Genomic DNA, 12,287 nt, shown 5'->3' with positions numbered 1-12,287 from the left:
CTGCGAATGTTGTAGAGCATGAACCTACAGGAACGGGTCACCGCCTTGATGTTAGTTGAGAACGACAGGGTGTTGTCCAGGATCACGCCAAGGTTCTTAGCACTCTGGGAGGAGGACACAATGGAGTTGTCGACCGTGATGGCGAGATCATGGAACGGGCAGTCCTTCCCCGGGAGGAAGAGCAGCTCCGTCTTGCCGAGGTTCAGCTTGAGGTGGTGATCCGTCATCCACACTGATATGTCTGCCAGACATGCAGAGATGTGATTCGCCACCTGGTTATCAGAAGGGGGAAAGGAGAAGATTCATTGTGTGTCGTCTGCATAGCAATGATAGGAGAGACCATGTGAGGATATGACAGAGCCAAGTGACTTGGTGTATAGCGAGAATAGGAGAGGGCCTAGAACAGAGCCCTGGGGGACACCAGTGGTGAGAGCACGTGGTGCGGAGACAGATTCTCGCCACGCCACCTGGTAGGAGCGACCTGTCAGGTAGGACGCAATCCAAGCGTGGGCCGCGCCGGAGATGCCCAACTCGGAGAGGGTGGAGAGGAGGATCTGGTTCACAGTATCAAAGGCAGCCGATAGGTCTAGAAGGATGAGAGCAGAGGAGAGAGAGTTAGCTTTAGCAGTGCGGAGCGCCTCCGTGACACAGAGAAGAGCAGTCTCAGTTGAATGTCTAGTCTTGACCCTGCTAACTGAAGTGTTAATTCACCTGTTTCCATACATGTTTCATTTAAAAAAGAATTATCTTACAAAGGAGTTGTTTAATCTAACTGCTTAACTATTTATCTGTACATGGAATTGTATGTATGTATGTGTGTGTGTGTGTGTGTGTGTGTGTGTGTGTGTGTGTGTGTGTGTGTGTGTGTGTGTGTGTGTGTGTGTGTGTGTGTGTGTGTGTGTGTGTGTGTGTGTGTGTGTGTGTGTGTGTGTGTGTGTGTGTGTGTGTGTGTGTATATATATATATATATATATATATATATATATATATATATATATATATATATATATATACACTGCTCAAAAAAATAAAGGGAACACTTAAACAACACAATGTAACTCCAAGTCAATCACACTTCTGTGAAATCAAACTGTCCTCTTAGGAAGCAACACTGATTGACAATACATTTCGCATGCTGTTGTGCAAATGGAATAGACAAAAGGTGGAAATTATAGGCAATTAGCAAGACACCCCCAATAAAGGAGTGATTCTGCAGGTGGTGACCACAGACCACTTCTCAGTTCCTATGCTTCCTGGCTGATGTTTTGGTCACTTTTGAATGCTGGCGGTGCTCTCACTCTAGTGGTAGCATGAGACGGAGTCTACAACCCACACAAGTGGCTCAGGTAGTGCAGCTCATCCAGGATGGCACATCAATGCGAGCTGTGGCAAGAAGGTTTGCTGTGTCTGTCAGCGTAGTGTCCAGAGCATGGAGGCGCTACCAGGAGACAGGCCAGTACATCAGGAGACGTGGAGGAGGCCGTAGGAGGGCAACAACCCAGCAGCAGGACCGCTACCTCTGCCTTTGAGCAGGAGGAGCACTGCCAGAGCCCTGCAAAATGACCTCCAGCAGGCCACAAATGTGCACTCTACAAGCGAGCAAAGGAAATGGTTAGCAATGTGAAGCGTCATCAAGTTATAGCAGCAATCTACCTCACCAAGCAAAGTGAGAAGAATAAGAGCAACACATTGAAGCTGCCCAGCCATACCCGTTGGGGTGGTGTTGTCATCATGTTTGACAGTCTCCTGGAGGGGAAGGAGTCTCTCCAAGAAATGCTCATATCAGTCTGCCAATATGGACAGCCCCATCAAGAGGATCCTCCTGGATGATGTATTTTGTGAGAGAGTGGTAAGCAGCCTAAGAAATCCGTACTGCCCTGCCCACTTCACTGTTGCTCCAAGCAGAGGAAACTGCAGTGAAGACTTCTGCCTGAAGCCCATACACGCCGCAGTGTACATGTTGGACCCCAAGTATGCTGGCAAGAACATCCTGTCTGGTGCAGAGATCAACAGGGTCTATGGTGTCATCACTACCGTGTCTCGCCACCTTGGCCTGGATGAGGGCAAGGTTCTTGGCAGTCTGGCGAAGTACACTTCCAAGCAAGGGCTTTGGGATGGAGATGCAATGTGGCAGTCGTGTCAACATCTCATCAGCCACCTCGTGGATGGGACTTTGTGTATCTGAGAGGGAACAAGGGAAAGAGCCTATCATCCTCCAAATCCCACCGCCTCAGAGCGCAACTGGTCCTTGTTTGGGAACACACGCAACAGTCTGACCAATTCAAGGGTTGAAAAATTGGTAACCATCCAGGCAAATTTGAGGCTTTTTGAGCCTGACAACGAGCCATCCTCAACAAGGTTGGAAAGAGACAGTGAAGATGAGGCCTCAGAGTTTGATGTTCAAGAGGTGGACATTGAGGAGGTCCAGGGAGAAGACATGGAAGCCTGAGAGGAAGACAACCAAAGCTATAGTTTCTAGACTATCATTTTACAGATGTATGTTGAAAACTTTTTGGGGGAGATGCGATGGATCATTGGGAATCATTCAATATTCCCTTTTGTTGTTCATTGAAATCATCCCATGTGAAGCGTCAACTCATTTAAAGTTCTATTCGTAACTAAATTGTTTTTTAAAATGTCTATTGGAAGGATTTAATCATTTGCAATTATGTCTACTTATGATAAGGTAAAAGGTTTATGTTTCTGTCTCCATATGATATGGTAAATATATCCAATGCAAAAACCATCTACATTTAAATGGAATTAATATTAATTCCCATATTTCCGTTAATTCCCATATATTCCAGTTAATTCCCACGGAAAATTTCCACTTCTGAATATTCCCCAAAATGTGCAACTCTAGTGGCTGGAGTGTTTAACGATTTTCCGGGCCTTCCTTTCACACCTTCTTATATCTCTATATCCTGGATGGCAGGGCGCTCTGCCCCAGGGAAGTACTGGGCTGTCCGCACCACCCCCTGTAGCGCCATGAGGGCTGTGCTGTTGCCATACCAAGCAGTGATGTAGCAAGTCAATGGTGCAGCTGTATAACGTTTTGAGGATTTAAGGGCCCGTGCCAAACCTGTTTGGTTTAGCGGTTTTCTGCAATGTAAAGGTATAACCTCATAATTAGATATTAGAACACTTCCTCTATATCTTTTACAATTTCCACCATGGCAGATTTGATTTCTCTTCTTACGTGTGTGTGGTGTTCAATGTTTATTTTGATGACAACCTATGCCGGTTGTGGGCAGGCTACCCCAAAACTCCAGGACAGCCATAATAACGCAATGAGAACCACAGGCCTGTGAGTGTACATGGTATAGACAGTATCACCAACCTCTGTTTGTTCCTTACTTGAGTGCACTGAGGGTATTGTGGAGGTCACTCTTACGATCGTAGGATTGTCACGGTACCAGTATCGCGATACTAGAATACCTGATTTAACATGGCAGAAAGGAAAACACAAAGCAGACTAAACTCTTTGATCCTTTAAAAAAAACTAATATTTATAAAATATTGTGTGCTATAGCTTGGGAAATAAACGTGTTATTCTGGGTGACAACATAACACTGGTTGTTTCCAACATTAGGACCGTTTGTGGCCGGAAATTTTGTCCGCTTCATGTTTTGTTTCCTTGCCACGATACCTTTTGCGTATCGCAATACTGGTATCGTGACAACCCTAGGAAGCCTCCACTTACCCCTAAGGTATGTTAAGACGAAAGCAGAGCACACTGCGTGTTCACATCTCTCCAGCACATCTCCTATCTGAGCACTCAGTACCTTCAAATGCGATGAATCATGAGATGCAGTCCTTGCTTAGTGCAGATGCACAGGCCAATGCACTTTAATTTGACGCTTTTAAGTCTTCCAATGTCACAGAGCCATTGTGTGGTGTGGTCCTCTAACAATCCATGTGGTCCGAACATGTCCAATGTTTAACCCAAAAACATTGGCACTGAGTAATGATTTATTAGTTTTACCACAACTCCTACAGGAAGCCACCAGTTCAGGACATCCCAGGTGTTCTATCTGATCTATTTGTGGACAAATGTAGTTGCTTCATGTAAATATGTGACTGTAAATCATGTGGGAAAAAACATTGCTTATTCAATTGCCTATGTGGCACATGTTCAATGCATGCCCTCTCCTTCTACAGTACTAGGCTGAGAGGAAGTTTGTGTAAAAAGTAAAAAACATTTCACTCCTATATGTACACGGTTTCCTTGCTTCTCTGTAATTATCTTTCTCTTGCGGTTGGAGTCTCTAACAGTTTTATTTACAATGTTCTAGATGTTCACATACTGTAGTGCCCCCGCCCACTCCAATGCCTCTCTGACAGAGATTTAGGCTCTAAAGCACATTGGTCAATACTTACACACACACTACATCACCAAAAGTATGTGGACACCCATTCAAATTAGTGGATTAGGCTATTTCAGCCACACCCGTTGCTGACCGGTGTATAGATTTGAGCACACAGCCATGCAATCTCCATAGACAAACATTGGCAGTAGAAGGCCTTACTGAAGAGCTCAGTGACTTTCAACGTTGCACCGTCATAGGACGCCACATTTACAACTAGTCAGTTTGTCAATTTTCTGCCTTGCTAGAGTTGCCCCGGTCAACTGTAAACGCTGTTATTGTGAAGTGGAAACGTCTAGGAGCAACAACGTCTCAGCCGTGAAGTGGTAGGCCACACAAGCTCACAGAACGGGACCGCCGAGTGCTGAAGCACGTAGCGCGTAAAAATTGTCTGTCCTCGGTTGCAACACTCGCTACTGTGTTCCAAACTTCCTCTGGAACCAACGTCAGCACAATAACTTTTTCGGGAGCTTCATGAAATGGGTTTCCATGGCCGAGCAGCTGCACACAAGTCTAAAATAAACATGCACAATGCCAAGCGTCGGCTGGTGTAAAGCTCGCCGCCATTGGACTCTGGAGTGGATGTGTTTCCTCTGGAGTGATGAATCAGCTTCACCATCGAAGTCAGGCGGACAAATCTGGGTTTGGCGGGAGAACGCGACCTGCCCCAATGCATAGTGCCAACTGTAAAGTTTGTTGGAGGAGGAATAATGGTCTGGGACATTTTTCATAAGGCTTATTTCCAGTGAAGGGAAAACTTAACGCTACAGCATACAATGACATTCTAGACGATTCTGTGTTTCCCACTTTGTGGCAACTGTTTCAGCGCGACAGTGCCCCGTGCACAAATCGAGGTCCATTTAGAAATGGTTTGTCCATCGGTGTGGAAGAACTTGACTGGCCTGCGCAGAGCCCTGACCTCAACCCCATCAAACACCTTTGGCATGAATGGGAACGCTGCTGCGAGCCAGGTCTAATCACCCAACATCAATGCCCAACCTCACTAATGCTCTTGTGACTGAATGGAAGCAAGTACCCGCAGCAATGTTTCAACATCTAGTGGAAAGACTTCCCAGAAGAGTGGAGGCTGTTGTAGCAGCAAAGGGGGGACCAACTCCATATTAATGCCCATGATTTTGGAATGAGATGTTTGATGAGCAGGTGTCCACATACTTATGGTCATATAGTGTATGCCTAAGTTAAAATGAGGGAGTTGGTGAGGTATTGTTTGAGTGCCATTCAAACACTGCTTGCCCTTCTCAAGTGCGTTTGGTTTGTCCTCAGAGAGAATGAACGCAGAGTCTTGTTTATTCTACAATGCCACAATCATAGGAGATAGGTTAGTGCCAGGCTGGGAGATACGGGTACGTACGATTAGGGCGTCATGCGGCCAAGGTGGGCACGGGGAGAGGGCTCTCTGCTCATACCTGTGTTTTATGGAGGTGTTGAGATTCAGAGCGCCACAGTGTTGCCGTAGACGAGGGCATTGCCACTTGTCTGCGAAACACCACTCCTGACTCTAATCATACCTCAAGTCTTCCTATTGCACCATGAGTGAGGTAAGTTCCTCAAATCACTGATGAAAGAGAGCATTTTGTTTTAGTCTTTCTATTGCTGTCATAGGAGTTTTTTGTTGCGATTTATTTTTTTTCTTGTTGAATCGGTTTGCCTTGGCTGGGCTCACCTTTCCTCAGTGTTGCAGTGGTTTACCCCGATCGTCCGGGTTTTGTTGTTGCACACGTTTTTGGTTGTGGAAAATAGTTTCACCCCTCTGGCAATCCCTCACACATTCTCTACAGCTTTAGAGATTGACTGTGAAGTGATGTGAGTGTACAGCAAAATCTGTCTTCACTTCCCCTGGAGTTCCTAGTGCGTGGGGATGCGTTTTTCAGGTAAACTTGGCTAAGATTGTTAAAAATATAACTGAATGATGATGCGTCATTTTAACACGTGGATGAGATCGGCAGCACTTTCAGTCTACTCTTCAGTCTATTTGGATGAACTGCCCATCAACTGGCATTCAGGTATTGAATGCATTCAATAGGACTACAGACTGGAAAATCCTTCCAAGATTTTAGATTTGTATCTTACAGGTCCAAAAACTGGAGACTGACAGAAAAACGCTCTCAAACCGGCACTTCAACTCCATTAAAGAACAATAGGACTCTGGTGATCTGTGTTTGACAGAGGTGACTAAGGTAAGGGTGAGGCCCATGCAGCCTACCTGAGCAACTTCTTGTGGAACGGTCTGAATGGACCTTCTGACAGTTGAGGAGTGTCACCTTGGGTCAACATTGAATGTTTGTGAAGGGGCCCCTCACACTCTACCACACAGACACTGTCAGAGATTTGTCAAAGAGAGTGTTTTTTTACACCCGTTTGTGGTATGTGTTGTGGTATGGTTACTACTGTAGGTAGTTCACACAGTAACTCCATAGCATAGTAGCCAGTGCTGTGAAGATAAATAGTTTTTATTGAATTTCTTAGATTCCTATATTTAACACATGCAGCAGCCCCATTGCTAACCATTTTTTAATGAAAGGTAAAAAATGGCCATTATCACTCCATGGAGTGATATTTTTCTTGGTGTCTTTTGGTCTAAGATGGATGTGTAGGCAAAACCCCATTTTCCAGACTCAAGTCATATAGACCGACAGGGAGCATGAGGTGGAATAATCAGCCAATGTTCTTTCTTCTGTTCCCCTCGAGTGCCGGAGAGAATTTGATCTACCGATGACGTGTTAAATGGCCTGAGAGAGGGTTTGAAGGGGCGTCAAATGAGGCATGGGGCCGCGACTGTTTGTCCAGTGTCACATGAGGGAGCGTGCTCAGCTCAGTCAGGAGCTGCACGATCTCTACTGTAGCCACGGCAACATCTGCTTTGCCTTAAAGTTGGGCAGAGGAGAGGATCCCCCTCATGGTTGGGATTGAGTTCACCTGCTCCACCTCTGCATCCGGTCCTTATCACAAAACACCCCTAGAAGATGAGGTCTGCAGCATGATCTAGCACCCTGCTGCTGGGAAAAATATCACTTACAGTACCTCAGGGTTTCCCAGCCTTCTCCTCGGAGACTACCAGAAGTTTTACATATCTGTTGTTGCCCAGAACTGGCACACATTATTCAATTAGTCAATGGCTTGATTATTAGTTAACTAATCCTAACCGGTTTGTCAGTGCAGGGCTACAACAAATGTGTGAAACATCTGGTGGTCTCTGAGGAGAGGGCTGGGAAGTACTGACTTAACTCCCCGGGTTGTCCATCATACCACTAATCACTCTCGACCATCCATAGACCCCAACCTGTCCAAGTCATTGGACAGAGCTTGTAGGGTAATCACTATGTTGAGTTTAAAGCTACTGTACTGTTTGGAACCAAAGACCACAATCATGTCTTTTTTGTGGATTTAATTTTTTTTTGAATGACTAGTACTCCCTCTAGTGTCAGTTTGGTGTGAGGTTACATGGATTTGACATAAGCATGAATAGTGTCAGCAAACAACCTCATATAGCAAACCTGAATAACATGATAGGCTAAAATGGATAATTCTCCTGTCCATAAAAAACCTTTGCACTTAATGTTGATCTGAAAGAATTGGATATGTATTAGCAATATAGTAGTAGCTTTAACTTAACGGGGTAGACTAGATGGAATTTTTGCCATGCTGGTTACATCTATCCAAACCTTCCAGATTTACACAAGTGGCTAGGTGTTGTTTCTGAATGGGACCTATAATATCATGGCTCTTTCTCAATTAAATGATTTCCTTGATTCTTCTCATTGTCTCTTTTCACCTTTTCAAAATCCATTGGAGAAGATGGGAGGAACCTTTGACCTTCTCCAATTGAAAAGAGACTAGGAGATGGAATGCGAGAAATCACAGAAATCGAATTGAGATGGAGCGAGTATCTTATCCCCTTTGTCTCCCATGACTAATCTGACCCTCTCCTCCCTTTCTTCCTCTATCAGCCGGAGGCGCCGTCAGCCTCAACCCTGCGAGGGGCGCAGCGGGCGGATGAGGAGGATGAAGGGGACCTGAACAAAGCCCTGGGAGTCCAGAGGTTTCAGCAGATCATCAGCCCTGCCCCCAGGATCCCTGACGAGCAGCACCGCACCTACAACGAGGAGGACTTTGAGTGTAAACACGCACACACTTGTACACACAGGACATTCACACCCTTCGGTGGTTCATATACACTATATATACAAAAGTATGTGGACACCTCTTCAAATTAGTGGATTCCGCTATTTCAGCCTCACTCGTTGCTGACAGGTGTATAAAATTGAGCACACAGCCATGTAATCTCCATAGACAAACATTGGCAGTAAAATGGCCTTAATGAAGAGCTCAGTGTCTTTCAACGTGGCACCATCATAGGATGCCACCTTTCCATCAAGTCAGTTTGTCAAATTTCTGCCCTGCTAGAGGTGCCCTGGTCAGCTGTAAGTGCTGTTATTGTTAAGTGCAAACATCTAGGAGCAACAACGGCTCAGCGGTAAGCCACACAAGCTCACAGAACGGGACCACCAAGTGCTGAAGCACACAGCGCGTAAAAATTGTCTGTCCTCGGTTGCAACATTCACTACCGAGTTGATTGTGGAAGCAACTTCACCACAATAACTGTTTGTCGGGCGCTTCATGAACTGGGTTTCCATGGCAGAGCAGCTGCACACAAGCCAAAGATCACCAGGCGCAATGCCAAGCATCGGCTGGAGTGGTGTAAAGCTCGCCGCCATTGGAATCTGGAGCAGTGGTAACGCATTCTCTGGAGTGATGAATCGTGCTTCACCATCTGGCAGTCTGATGGATGAATCTGGGTTTGGCGAATGCCATGAGAACTCTACCTGCCCCTATGCATAGTGCCAACTGTAAAGTTTGGTGGAGGAGGGCTGTTTTTTATGGTTTGGTCTTAGGCCCCTTAGTTCCAGTGAAGGGAAATCTTAACGCTACAGCATACAATGACATTCTAGATGATTCTGTGCTTCCAACTTTGTGGCAACAGTTGGAAGCACAGACAACAAACCTTTCCTGTTTCAGCATGCACAAAGCGAGGTCCATACAGAAATTCTTTGTCAAGATTGGTGTGGAAGAACTTGACTGACCGGCACAGAGCCCTGACCTCAACTCCATCGATCACCTTTGGGATTAATTGGAACGCCGACTGCGAGCCAGGCCTAATCGCCCAACATCAGTGTCCGACCTCACTAATGCTCTTGTGGCTGAAAGGAAACAAGTCCCCGCAGCAATGTTCTAACATCTAGTGGAAAGCCTTCCAAGAAGAGTGGAATCTGTTATAGCAGCAAAGGGTGGACCAACTCAATATTAATGCCATTGATTTTGGAATGAGATGTTCAACGAGCAGGTGTCCACATACTTATGGTCATAGTGCACTTTTGCAGAACTTGTTACGGGGATACCATCATTTTTGTGAATTGTAAATTTAAAACAGTTTCTTTGATATAAATTAGTCCCTCTGAAAACCACAGAAAATTATTTAACTCTCTATAAACCACAAACTCTTTAACCACTGAATCTTCCTACAGACCACCGTCACTCCTCACACCACATCCACCATCCCCTGTCCAAGCTGCACTTCGAAGGGAGGAGGAGGAAGAGCGGCAAGAAGAAAAAAAAGGAAAGCGACTGCAAGGACAATTCAGGCCCCACCAGCAGCGCCACTTTTGAGGAAGGAGAGGATGAGGAAGATAATGAGGAAGAGGGTGGAGAGAGCCACACCCATCTCTCTGAGACATATTGTGACACCGTCAAAGAAGATGTGCAGGTAATTACAGTGACACCTAAGCAAACCAAAACTGGTTCTGTCAAAGTTTTCAGAACATTCGTCCAGGTCGTGGCAAATGTTCTTTTAACACAAAAACTGTCCAGTGGTGTTGATTCTAGAATGTTTGTATAAAACATTTGCCTGATGTTGCAAGAATGTGCTCAGAACACATTTCATATTTTCTTTAAAGGTTCCCGTAATGTTTCATAAGGTAGTGGGAGCAGTCTGGTGAGAACATTGTGGAGACATCACAAAACACATGTTCCCAAAAAACAAAAACTCCAGTTGATTCTACAATGTTTATTTTCGGGTGCAAAAAAACATTCACATGATTGCATGAATGTTCCCAGAACACATTTGGTCTGTTCTTTTAAAGGTTCCCAGAATGTTTCATTTGGTTGTGGGAACATTGTGTGGACATGACAAGAGATACAGTATGTTCCCGAAACACAAGAACTGTCCAGTTGTGCTGATTATTTCAATGTTTATATTAGGTTGCAAAACCATTTGCCTGTTGCAAGAACAGTCCCAGAACACATTTGTTATGTTTTAAAAGTTCCTAAAACATTTATTTAGGTTGTGGGAACATTGTGGGTGATATGAGAACAGATAGGTTCCCAAAACACTAGAACGGTCCAGTTGTTGACATTCGGCTACTGTTTGTATCAGGGTGCACATAAACGCAACATTCAACAATTTCAAAGACTTTACTGAGTTATAGTTCATATAAGGAAATCAGTCAATTGAAATCAATTCATGAGGCCCAAATCTATGCATTTCATGACTGGGAATACAGATATGCATCTGTTGGTCAGATACCCTAAAAAAAAGGCCGTCTGTATCGGGTGTGACCACTATTTGACTGATGCAGCTCAACACATCTCCTTCACATAGTTGATCAGTCTGTTGATTGTGGCCTGTGGGATCTTGTCCCACTCCTCTTCGATGGCTGTGCGAAGTTGCTGGATATTGGCGGTAACTGGAACACGGCGGTCGTACATGTCGATCCAGAGCGTCCCACATGCTCAATGTCTGGTGAGTGAGATATGCCACACCTGTCAGGTGATTGGATTATCTTGACAAAGGAGAAATGCTCACTAGCAGATGTAAACAAATTTGTGTATATGGAACATTTCTGTGATCTTTTATTTCCGCTCATGAAACATGGGACCAACACTTTACATGTTTTTGTTCAGTGTCGGTTGTGGAAAAAGTGAGGATACATTAGAGGAGATGATCCCAAAACACAAAATATGCTCAGTTGCGATGACATTCATACAATGTTTAAGTTAGGTTGCACAGGACATTCCCTTAATGTTGTAAGAATGTAATGAGTCCGTTTGTATGACGTTCATAGCATATTTGTTTTAGGTTTAACAAAATATTCCATTGAAGTTCATGCAATATACATTTTACCTTTTGGAGATCTTATTTCAAGAACATTTAGATACGTTTTACATAATATTACCACAACATTCTCAACATGCAAATTTGTAGCTAGCTCCTTAAAGCACATTGGAATACATCCCCCATTTATGTTTCTCTCCAAATGAAATGGCAATTCACATTTGAGAATTGTATTGTAGGCAGTGTCAATTTTAACACGTAAGTCATGGTGGGGCAAACTCTAAATGCTGACTTGTTCATGCATGCCAGCAAAGCCACTACACAACACTAAACAATACATGAATTGCACTATAAACGGTGACAAACACTGCCCACAAACTGTGAGGGTCTACATAAAGCTGTCCCAACAGCAGAGCTTTCTTTTCAGCACCATGGAGTGAATCCTTACCACTGCTACACCTGGCTATCAGCGGAGCCTTGTCTGGCAGCAAAACAGTTCATTCAGCCTCATTTTCTTCCTTTTTTTAAAACATAGCTTAAACACATGTGGTTTCTACTGTCAATTGAGATGTACAAATTATGGCAGAAGGGAACGATGAGCGCATAACAGGCAAGCCGTAATTTCGATTAAGACATTAATGAGTGCGCTAAGACGGATGTACTCAATATAACTATTTGTTCAGCCTTTTTGAAATGTACAGTGACAGAATTCGCAACATTGGCCGTTCTTACAGTATTCTCCCTGTACACCAAGTTAGAACCATAGGATATCTAAAGGGGGCATACAAGCA

At 44.5% G+C, this 12,287-nt stretch overlaps 1 protein-coding gene across 2 annotated transcripts in view; it reads left to right on the top strand.

Annotated features, from left to right (window-relative positions):
- The window catches only part of LOC120028132 (anion exchange protein 2-like), a 47,829-nt gene that overhangs the window by 7,300 nt on the left and 28,242 nt on the right, over positions 1-12,287 (top strand). For both annotated transcript variants that reach the window (XM_038973326.1, XM_038973328.1), the window contains exons 2-3: positions 8,336-8,504; positions 9,911-10,149. In XM_038973326.1, coding sequence (XP_038829254.1) covers positions 8,336-8,504; positions 9,911-10,149 — 408 coding nt within the window. The remainder of the gene's footprint in view (positions 1-8,335; positions 8,505-9,910; positions 10,150-12,287) is intronic.

The sequence above is a fragment of the Salvelinus namaycush genome, chromosome 33 (assembly GCF_016432855.1).
Source record: "Salvelinus namaycush isolate Seneca chromosome 33, SaNama_1.0, whole genome shotgun sequence".
Classification (NCBI taxonomy): Eukaryota; Metazoa; Chordata; class Actinopteri; order Salmoniformes; family Salmonidae; genus Salvelinus; species Salvelinus namaycush.
This window is presented reverse-complemented; position numbering and strand designations above follow the sequence as displayed.